The sequence below is a fragment of the Tyto alba genome, unplaced genomic scaffold (assembly GCF_018691265.1).
Source record: "Tyto alba isolate M040663 unplaced genomic scaffold, T.alba_DEE_v4.0 Super-Scaffold_11, whole genome shotgun sequence".
Taxonomy (NCBI): domain Eukaryota; kingdom Metazoa; phylum Chordata; class Aves; order Strigiformes; family Tytonidae; genus Tyto; species Tyto alba.
In genome coordinates this window covers 5855763-5866971 of record NW_024881273.1, presented here as the reverse complement: position 1 = coordinate 5866971, position 11209 = coordinate 5855763, and the positions used below count along the sequence as shown (strand labels likewise).

The following is an 11209-nucleotide window of genomic DNA, read 5'->3' as shown; positions in this document are numbered from 1 at the left end:
ACAGAAATTGCCAAGAGCAGAGTTTGGTTCTTGATTCCCTGCAGGAATCATGCAGTTCCACTGACCTGGCATTTAATCATTGCATCTTAGTTTCCACCACTTAAACCATGATTAGGTAATACCCTACCTCTTGAATCTTTTTGCATCACTGGAACACCTAAAAAACAAGCTTGCTATCTACTCTCTGATCTTAAGAGCTGGGGGAGGATTGCCCATTGCACTGGGGAATTCTTCCAGTTTAAGCACTTGCATGCATGAAGTTCTGTCCACAGGACACTTGTATGCCCTTCCAGAACACTGCACTAAACCACGGCAGCAAATGTTCACAAAGCTCACCTTTCCAGGAGACTTTTCATTCTGTACTGATATATGCAGTTCCTTTGCATAATAACGTGTTTAAATGGTGATGAGCAGAGCTTTACTTTAAAACTGACTACATAAGCTAAGCTTTTTTTTCTGGTAAGGAGTGCTAGTTTTATGGTGAAGGATGGATATGTCTTTTTAAATAATAATAAAAGCATCGGTCTAGAACTTGTTGTATGTATTTTTACTATAACTTGGGTATTGTGCATGTTTGCTAGCTCACAATTAAGATACTAGTCTTTTTTATGTAAAGCACGTAGAGATTCCTTCACTGTGTGCAAGTACATACAGTATATTACCACCTTCTAATACAGCTCTGAGGATTGAATTGATCTTGTACTCAAATGTTCAAGAGACCCAGAATGTGGTTTTCTTCTAGATTGTCTCTTAATTCAGTTGCAGGTTTTTTACAGACATTCAGGCACTTTTCTTATTATATGTCTTTTGTAACAAAACACCCTGCAGTTTGGAAACTTTGTGGCAGTTAATTTTATAAGTCATGCTGTGTCTATCTGATAAGAAGAACAGCCCCATCATGGAGATTGTTACTTGGAAATCTAGTTTTTGTTTTCTCTCTCTGCATTATTGTTTATGTGATGTTCTTGTCCCTTTTTTGCCTCTGTTTTGCTCAGGTGGCTTCGGTGCTGCTCCAGTGTTTGGCAGCCCTCCCACTTTTGGGGGATCCCCTGGGTTCGGAGGGGTGCCAGCATTCGGTTCAGCCCCAACCTTTTCAAGCCCTCTGGGCTCAACGGGAGGCAAAGTGTTCGGCGAGGGTACAGCAGCAGCCAGCGCTGGAGGATTTGGGTAAGCCAACCAGGGTCCAGGGTTGGGAAAACAATGTTCTTGCATGACAAAAACCTTTATGCTTAGTTACCTCTGCATTAATGTAAATAATATATTCTGCAATTGATTGCTACGTTCTAAGTGCCCTTGGTTTTTTGCTTTATTAAAAAAAATTAAAATAAAAAGGGATAAAACTAAGACTTTAACCCCAAAGGAAATAAAGTGTATGATCTCATTTTAATGCTGAAACTACTATGTTGAATCTTTAGCTTTAGAGACTGGGGATGAGGAGGGGGGGGAATGTGGGTCATCTTGCAAGCGTCTGAGGCAGTGCAGGGGTGTTTTCTATGTGAACACTTAATGAGTTCAAATCTAGGCTTACAAACTATGCCTAGCAAAGAAAATAATATTTATTATCTGTGACTCTGTCTAGCCACCTTATCCACTTGTGAGATTTAGTCTGAAGATACTAATGAGAATTCAGTCTGTTCTCTCTCCTTTGGAGGGTGGGACAAAGCGCTTGTAACAGCCTGTGCTTCCAGAGCGATTTGTGTTTATCCCACACTGTTTTTACCTGTTTCTTTACCCCTCAAGCCTTTGCCTGGCACCAGAGCAGACAGCACTTTACTCCTTGTTTTGTTCAGCAAATACAGAATTTCAAACCTTGCAAAGCAGCTTCCGCAATAGGCAGCAAATGCACTTCTTCAACATTGTACTACAGCAAGTGACTCTCCTTCACACCCTACAGTTATATTCAGACTGAATAGACTTGATTAAAAAAAGAAAAACTTCCAGTGAAAAGCGGAAACTGGATGTCTTCCCAATTTTAGTGTTTACATGTTTCTCAAGTGTTTGTCTTTAGTTTCAGGAGGAACTGCCTTTACATAAGGCACATTGGAACATCCAGAAGTGTAACTTGTTAATTCCCCGTGAGGTTAGGCAGATGCCCATCTGCCAGGGCACCCCTGAGCTGTGGGAGACTTCAGCTGGGTTCTTCTGTCATGTTCTGAACTCTGGTGCAGCAAACTGGAGAATCCCTTTCAAAAGGGTAAAAATAGAGGCAGCTTCATTAAATCCCTGCAAAGAGGGATGTGCTTGTAGGGACGACTTAGCTTCAGCTCAGCTGCTACTTTGTTCAGTTCCAACCTTCAGCCATTGTGTTGCAGGATTTTGTACTGAAACTGGATGCATTCAGTGACAATGTTGGGAGCTTAAAGATAAAATGGGATTCATAACAAGCAGCATGGTGATGCAAACAGAGGTCTTTCATAAGCAATTGCAGACTCAAGAAAGATGGTTCAGTGTCTTAACTTGGGTCAAGTTTTGAGAATTTCTGCTCTATTAGAAAGGACTCAATCTGATATTTTCAGAGTTGTCTGAGGAATTTGATTTTGGTTTTAGAAACTTTAAAATTAGAGTGTACAAAATTCCAAGGCAGCTTTACAAAACTCAAAATCTCACCACAAGAGTTTGAGCAATAGTTTAATTCTTCATTATAATGTAGCACCTGTGCAGGACTTTCTTTCTACCTTTCTTTTGAAGTGAAACTATAAAAATATCCCAAATCCAGAGAAGTTACTTGCCAGTGCATTGTACAGTATTAGCTCCGGGTTCCTGAGAATACCTTGCTGACTTAATACATGTGATTCATTGCTGCTTCAATTCTGAAAAATCTGCATCACTTGATGAATGACTTGGGTATCAAAAATTGAAAGCACTACACTTCTTCAAAGTCTGCAGTTTTGACTGTTTGTGATCAAATAATGTTTTGCTTTCATAAACCAACCTCAAGTGCCTCTCAATTCTATTTTCCATAGGAGTTTTACAAAAGACATGAAAATCTGGGCAAGATAGGTTTGATTAAATTGTTACCAGGCAATAACTGTATCTTATGTCTTCTAGATGTTTAAAAAAAATATGTCCATAGCTTAAAGTTGTTTCTCTACTCGTACTATGCTTAGCCTTTTTCAACAGACATGTTCTTCTAGTTGTGACTGAAAGAAGCAGTTCCAACCACAAGCTTCCTTGTCACTATTTTTGCCTTCACTTCCTTTCACCGGGTAGACATGATTTGTGTGTTTGGTGGCACAGTCTTGAGGAGATGGAGCACTGTAAAAATCTCTTGCTGTGAAATGCATCGCACCATCTTACTTCTTTTTAAAGAGAACTATAAAACCTGTTCTGCCCTTTCTGAGAAAATCACATTTGTGGTTCTGAGCTGAAGCTGGCTGCAAGATGCATGGGTCAGGAGGCAGACCAGAGGCACAGGGAATGGTGAGCAGGACCACAGATGCAAAGTCACTCAACTGCCCGTTGTATCTAATGCTGTATGTGGAAGTAGTGTGTACCATTGACAGTGTCTGGGATAGGAGAGGTGATGTCCTTTGCCAGATGAATTGCTTGTCACACTGCTACAAGGGTTGTCTTTTTTCTGGAGAGATATGTTTTGATGTGGTTGTGGGTTTGTTGTTTTTTTTTTTTTTTTAAGTTTACTAGATCTGAATGGATGGAGAGGTGGGTTAACGTCCTGTCAGTTTATATTTTAAGTCAGAAATGACAGGAGCTTGTGAGGCACAGCCTTGCAAAGCTGGCACACTATTTGACTCGACCAACTGTCTGCTCAGGGGAGGGCTGGTGCTTGGTTAGTGCTAGTAGCATTGTGCACTTGTAGAGCTTTTATTTGAAAATTTGTGTCTGCATTTTGCCCAGTTTAAGTTAGAGAAGCACTTGAAGCTCACTTTTTGAGTGCACCTCTTACACTTCTCCCAATTCTGAATTTATGGGGGGACAGGGCAGAGAACCATAATGCATATTGTGGTCTCATTAGTGTGTCGTGCTGGTAGCTCTACAATGCCAGGTTGGGTGGACTGGGTGGAGAAAGGAGACCGGTTTCCATACATAAAAGTGTTTCTTGCCTCAGTCCACCTTCGGAAGTAATCCAGAGGTGTTGGGGAGAAGTGCAAGGTAGGTGCAGATCTTCAGGAATGCACTGGAGCTGTGTGCGGTGCAAAATGGGCAGGGGAGGAAAAGGAATTGAGAACTCTGCAGGCAGTTTGTGGGCAGCGGGTAAGGTGCTGCCTGAAAGTTGAGAGTCTGGCTTCTGTATCGGGGCGCTGCTTTGTGCTCTGGCTGTGAGCAGCTCCTACCACTTCTGTGTTTGCTGCCCTGTTTGTGAAATGAAATGATGCTGTACTTTTGAGCTTAAAGGGTGAAAACTACACACAGGGGTGAATTAATATATTCCATTTGATGGCTGGAGTTGGTATTTCCAAGCACTTGGAAACATACCTTGTATAAGCATGAACATATTTGCCTTTCTGCCTGGTGTACATCAAGAATGGGAGATGAAGAGATGTTTGTATGTACAATAGTCTTTCCCAAACCAGAAAATCTGTTTCCAGAATGAACAGTTACAATTATTCATATCAGGTGGTCTCACTCTTTTGATGTGTCCTTGTCTAAGGAGTGCAATGCTGTCATTGTGGGTATGGGGACAATCTTCCAGTGTAAGTGAGAAGATGCTTGCAAACACACATTTTCTCTTTAAACCGCAGGTTTGGTGGTACCAGTAACAATACAGCATCATTTGGCACGCTAGCAAATCAGAACACCCCGACGTTTGGATCATTGTCACAACAGGGTACCGGTTTCGGCACACAAAGCAGTGGATTCTCAGCTTTTGGGACAGGTGGAGGAGGTAGGAGAAGCTAAAATGTAATAAACCTAACAGGCCCCACGTTGCCAGTTTTTCCCTGGAACTTGAGTGTGACTCCTCAGCAACCTGTCAAAAATCTGTCGGGTCCTGGTCCTGCTATAGGCAAAGCACCATGTCCTGGAGAACTGAGCTGCAGGGTGGGATGTAGCATCTTCTCAGACTTTAGCTCACAATTCCATCACTGATTTTCTGTGCGACACATCAATAAATCACTCTTCTCCTGCACACCTCATCAGATTATTGTTTTTCACACCTTTTTGTGGAGTTGTTCATTCTTCTCAAAGGAAAATATTGAGAAATAATGAACATCTCTTCGGTACCATATGCACGAGTATCTATATGTAAGTACTTAGTGTCAAAAAGAATACGCACTGTAAAATTGAACTGGAACACCAATAGCCAAATTTTTATCTGATGTAATTCAGTGAAGCTGCAGCGATTTGCACAGGGCTGAGAACAGAGCCTTCGAGAGAGTGATGGTCTGCCTGTCACCATTGGCTTGCATTAAGCACAAACTCCATCTTCAGAAGGCAGCCCTCTGTTTTCATGGAGAGGTGAATAAACCAGGTACATTGTATGCAGTTGCTACTAACGAATGGACCTAGCTGATTATCAGTGAAAGCAAAGCCCTCTTGGGAACCGAGGCAAGTCACTTTTCTTCTAGATGGAGATTTGACTTTCATTGTTTGCCCATTGCTCTTTTCCTGGCCTAAGGCAGGAAAGAAATGTTTTTCAATCTGTGTGTGGGAGGGGACATTCACTACAAATCTTATGCATTCATTTTACCTTTTAACAATTATTTTTCTAATCTTGCATTTCTTTCAGGGTTTGGTTTTGGATCATCTAACACGTAAGTACCATTTTCTGTCTAACTCTTCATTAAAAATACAAATAGAATCAGAACAGAAGAGTTGAATGGTTTACAAGCACAAGCTTTGAAAGTAGCAGTAACATACTAGTTCTGACTTCTTAGCAGCACTGCACAGAGCTCAAAGTCCAGGGTCTGAGCATGTGCTTTCCAGTGAGGTTAATCTCTCGTATAAGAGAGAATTTTCAGTTAGATCTTGCTCTTTCTCCACCCCTCAGGCACGTGATGTGTGTGCTCAACCTGTGTGTGAGAATCTAGTATCTACTCCATTTATCAGGTTGAAACAAGGAATGAAATAAATCAGTACTTTTCTGGCTGAGTTGAGATGATGATTTACAGATAAAGGATGGGATTAAGAACTGAGGTTAAATCCGTCATCCACTCTGCCACTTTTAGCAAATTTCTTAAACTTTGTTGCCCTGTCAGGTAGAGAGAGCATGTATCTCTCCAGATGGTAGGCTCTAGCATAAGCGTAATAATATCTAGCTAGTATGTGTTGATGCAGTCTCAGGTAAAAGATGCTGGAAATAGCAGTGTGTCTCATAATAAGCTTCTGATACTAGGGAGACTGGAAGTTTGTCGGAAAGATCTGCTGAATTAATACTGCTTGAGGGAGACTTTAGCACTCATTGCTGTGTTGTTTTTTTTTCTCACTCCACAGATCTTCCTCTGGATTTAGTGGATGGAGAAGCTAGGAACATCCTGAACTCTCCTGTAGAACTGTGCCGTAGCTCCTGCATTCATGAGTCACCTACGTGATCAAGATCCAAACAATTTTTCTTTTAAATACAAGTTCTCAGACTTTTTTTTTTTAAAGAAAAAGATTTTGCTTATTTTTATGCAACACTTGTTCTTGCTCTATATTAAACTATTTTATCTGTCTCGATGTTACTTGTGTTGGAAGGGTTTATCTCCCTGCATCTAGAAGACATAGATGTGTGCTGTGGTTACCAGCCCCGTACTGGACTTAGCTTTCTGTTGTTCATCCCTTGCGTAGACAAGGGAGTAGCTCAAGTTGGTTCCTGATATAAACCAGCACATTTTTCATTGAAGAGAATGACTGATTATCCTAGGCTCTTAAGAAAGGGCTGAAGTTTGCCCTGCTAATTTTAAGTATAGGATGGGGCACATGCTTATCTCACTGAAGTGCTAAAACTGAGTCATGTATGAGCCAGAGGCTTAGTGGAGAAATAGGAAATTATCTGAGAAGAAACTGGCAGCATGCAGAACACGTTCCCATGGCAGTAACATTCAGCAAAGAGGTGGGAGGTAAAAGCTCTCCTATTTTTACCTTTCTGCAAATTTTACAGAACTCAGAAAATGGCACTCGGGTTACAGGAAAAACTTCTGGCCCTTGAATTAAAGTGTGACCTCCATCCAGAGGCATTAGTGATTTTGCAGCTTCTGGCTTTGGCTGTTGGATTCTACTGTCAGTTACATTTTTTCCAACATGTATGATGATGTACTTTCTCACTGTATAGCTTTTAGCTTTAGTCGATATCGTTTGTGAAATTCTCATATGTTTATACTTGAACATACTGAGCAAATGTTTTAAAGAATGCCCTGAAGGCATTCTGGACAAACACTTTTTCTGTTTGATGCATCTGACCTCCATGAAACCTCTAAATGATGTAATGGGTTTTTGTTGCTGTGTGAAAAATGCTTTTGAAATAACAGCTTATGTATTAGTTGAATACATGCAGGTTGGATGGTTTTATCTTGTTGGTCCTATTAGGACATTTTGGGGTACTTCTGCTTTTTCTATTTTCAGCAGAAACATTCTAACATTTCATTTTTTTTGAATACCACACAGTATGATGACAAGTGTCATTTTCTGGTTTGGTGGGCATGTGGTCACTTTTTGGAATTGTAAATAGTTGATAACTGCTTGTTTTCACATCCAGTGTTATAAACTAAATACTTACATCTCTCAACAGTTCCTGAAGAAATTGCTTTTTTCAAGTCAACCTAAAATGTTAGTGTTCATCCTAACTCCTGTCCTAGCTGTGGGAAGTGCCCTTCCTATCTCTGCACCTGGGAATGACATTAGGTGGGTTCCCTTTGAAAAGGAAGACCACTGAAATGCAGGAAATAGTGTACAAGGAGGGCTTGTTTTTAGATATGGAGAGGCTTTGCGAGGCTGTAGGCTCTAGGGCTTTTACATACACCCTGGATTTCTGAACCCTGGAATGCCGTGAGTTGTATCAGAGACAGCTCTGCTGCCGGGGTTTTGTTTATAACCTCCCTGTGCCCCTATGGAAGAGAGCAAGGGCTAGTGAGCCTGGGACCACAGCACTAGAAAAGGAGAAATTTTTCTGAAATTTGCTGGTTTGGAGATGGAAGAAAAAGGTGAAGATGGGTTGAAGTGTGTCTTCCCGATATGTTCTTGACTATACAACATTTCTTAAGGCCTAGAGGTGATACTGCTGTTCTGCTTTCCTTCCTCTTTATAAATAGCAGCTGGCCCAAACCACTGACCTTAAATTCTTTGCATTAATCTCCCCTTGCTGTGGCATGCGACACCTCCTAGCAAGGCCGTATCAGCTGTGCTCCCCCAGATAGCTAATAAACCTCTTGCTATGGAGAAGATTGGCTTGGTAAGAATGCGATGTTGGCATGTTGAGCCATTTAAAGTTTCTTTTTCGGAATGATGGCAGCAGTTGGGGGTTGTCCCTGCTGTGCTGCTCGGTACCTGTTTAACTCCTTTACCCTCTGCAAGTAAAGGGCTATTAGAATTATATTAGAATTACTCCAGATCCTGATTGAACATGTATTTTTTTGCAACGATTCCACAATCGTGGCTGAAACAACCCAACGCCCTGAGCTGCCTCTGCCCTTGAGAAATGGGTGCTGCTCCTGGTTTCCATAGTAGCTGCTGGAGGAGCTGAGCAGTGTAGAGAGGCTGATCGTGACCACGAGCCTACAGGAATACGCACAAAACCTAGCGAAGTCGACTTTGAAAAAAAAATCTGCATTTTTATTAGATGACTCAAGGACTTGGCAGGTATGTGTGGCGCTCGGTTGGTGGTTGCCAGGAGCTGTTACGGTCTGTCATCTGTGTTAAGTGGCCTGTGATCTCATGGCCTCTCTCCAGTTTTTTTTGTGGACAGATGTCCACCAAAGAATAAAACTACCAACACAGATAGCCCCTGCCTTGGCAGACCTGGTAAAGAAGCCAACGACTAGCTGGGCTTGGAGACCTCGTTTCAGTAGTTTGTGCTGGTTAATCCTCAGCTAACTAACGGCAACGGTTCCATGACTAGTCTGAAAGAGCTTATTTTGCCTGTGCTAATGTGTTTATGCCGCCTTTTCCTGCAATTTCAGTATGAGAAGAAATCTCCCAAGGCTTTTATCAAAGGTGGGTTCTTAAGCACGTTGCTTTGTCAGAAATAATCATTTTTTTCTCTCCCCTGAGAAGAACTAGACCCTGGCCTCAAGGCAGAGGCAAGCAGAGTGCTGGTGATGCTCTGCTGTGGCCGAGCACTAATAATGGTGTTACAGACTTGGTAGGCGAAGGGGAGCCTGAGGTGTAGAGAGGATCTCCCCAAGCCCCTGGAGAGGCCAGAGCAGGGATTTCTGCTTCCTCAAAGGCCAAAAGAGCCCTTTTCTAGAAAAGAGACGTCCCACTTGGGACGACTTGCCCACAGTCCTGTGTGGAGCTGCCTCCCCTCAGCCCGTGTACGTGTCCCTGCCGGGGCAGGCCCTGGGGCTGAAGTGACATTTTATTTATCCCTTCTTAGCTTTCATGTGTCCTGCCCTTGTGCATTGCTCTCAGCATTGCTTACAAGGAAAAATAATCCTGCATGAGGCTTTGGCATGAGCGTCTGTGGTAGCGCCGAGGGTTTTTGTTCCTAGATAAATGTCGCGCTGAGCCCCAGGGGCTGGGACGAGGCAGCTGCAGCTCGGCGGGGATGAGCAGCCCTCGCTCGGCAGCGAGACGAGCCCTGTCCTTTCTCCTCACAGCAGCAGCGAGGCCCCGGGGTCTTGCAGTCAGCGGGACGAGACCGACTCTTCCTCACCAAGGGAGGAGCTTGGACGCGTCGGCACAGTTTTCGGCTGCACCCCTGCCTGCGCCCGTGGCTTCTGCCTCGGCTCCCCGAGGGCCCTGCGGTTGCGCTCAGCACGTTCCCTGTCTCGCACCATCCCCACCTCATTTTTCTGCAACTTCCAGTAGGTCACGAGGCTCCTTCTCTGCAAGCGTGTCTCTGGCTCCCGCTGCAGAGACGAGACTTCTCCATATGTGCCTGTATCACACACGGGCACGCTTTGTGCTGCCAGTGCCCCTATCTGAACTTGTACCGTTCCCTGAACGCGAGATAAAAAAAAAAAAAAAAAAAAAAGAAATGAGTTGTGTGTTGCCAGCAAGTGCACTGCTCGAACAATAACGGCAGGGCGGCCGCTCAGCCCTGGTGCTGTGGCACATGTGGGCCGTGCTCTGGGCTCGGGCTGCAGCCCTGCCTCGGCACAGCATCCTCTTCCAGCGCTGGAAGAGACCCCTGCCATCTTACACCACCCTCTCGCGGAGCAGGGCGCTGGGGTTGCTCCCTGGCCCGTGCTCCTTGCAGAGCCTAAATTTAAGCTGTGCTTAAATGATGTCAGAACGGCTTCTGCGCTGCCGGGGAAGTTAGCTATTACTCTGAGGGGGAAATGTGGGACAACCCCGAAGTTATGAATCGTTGTAGGGTTGGACCTGACTCTCCAGTGCTGCTCTCCTGTGTTTGGGCTTGTTGCCAGGACCCTGTACCCAAGAGGTTTGTGGGGACCAATTTATAAAGGTGTTACTAGAGGCAGCCTTGGAAATCTCAATGCAGATTGTTTGAGGAGCTCTGTTATAATTACATTCATGCAATACAGTATTTTTTTTTTTTAATAGATGCTTCAAGGCTCTTTACTGCTTTGTTAAAAATATTTTGCTTTAAAACTTGAAAACATGAAGGAATAAAATGAATGTTTGCAGCTGCTGCACATGAACAGCTTAACAAGATGTGAGATAGAAGAAATAGGAAACAAAACCTGATTTGCATCAGCAGAGGGAAGTCCCTGCAAAGAGTTTCGAGCAGGGACTCTGGAGGCCGGGGGTATTTCTTCAAATGAAGGAACTGTTGCCTCAGTCTGATTAAAAGTGAGGTTAAAAAAATCATGAAGCCAAGCAAGAAAGGTGAAGTTTGATTTCTGACCTCAGCATTCACAAGTGCCCTGCACTAAAGGATGGGTGTTGGTGTTAGCTGAAGCACCAGGACTGGGCTCCACCATCACCTGCACTCTGCTGGGTTCAGCAGCTCTGTCCTTCCCACCAACCTCCTGCTCCTTCTCAGGGGCTTTTCCAAGGTCTCTGTGCACACAATAAGTGTTGGCTTTTTCAGGGTGTCACCCAAAACAGCTGTGAGTTGGCTGGTGTCCCCTCCCCACTCCTCCCCCCCTCCAAAACTAGGACATCTAAATTTAACCTCCTATCAACAGATGAGGCTGGAGAGTTTCCA

General features: G+C 43.7%; 1 protein-coding gene across 6 annotated transcripts in view; it reads left to right on the top strand.

The window, feature by feature from the left end:
- Positions 1-7423, top strand: part of NUP214 (nucleoporin 214) — a 45877-nt gene extending 38454 nt beyond the window's left edge. For all 6 annotated transcript variants that reach the window (XM_033012043.2, XM_033012040.2, XM_033012042.2 and 3 more), the window contains exons 33-36: positions 996-1167; positions 4701-4843; positions 5687-5711; positions 6391-7423. In XM_033012043.2, the coding sequence (XP_032867934.2) occupies positions 996-1167; positions 4701-4843; positions 5687-5711; positions 6391-6424 (374 nt within the window). In that variant the 3' untranslated portion in view covers positions 6425-7423. The remainder of the gene's footprint in view (positions 1-995; positions 1168-4700; positions 4844-5686; positions 5712-6390) is intronic.
- Positions 7424-11209: the final 3786 nt, after the last annotated feature.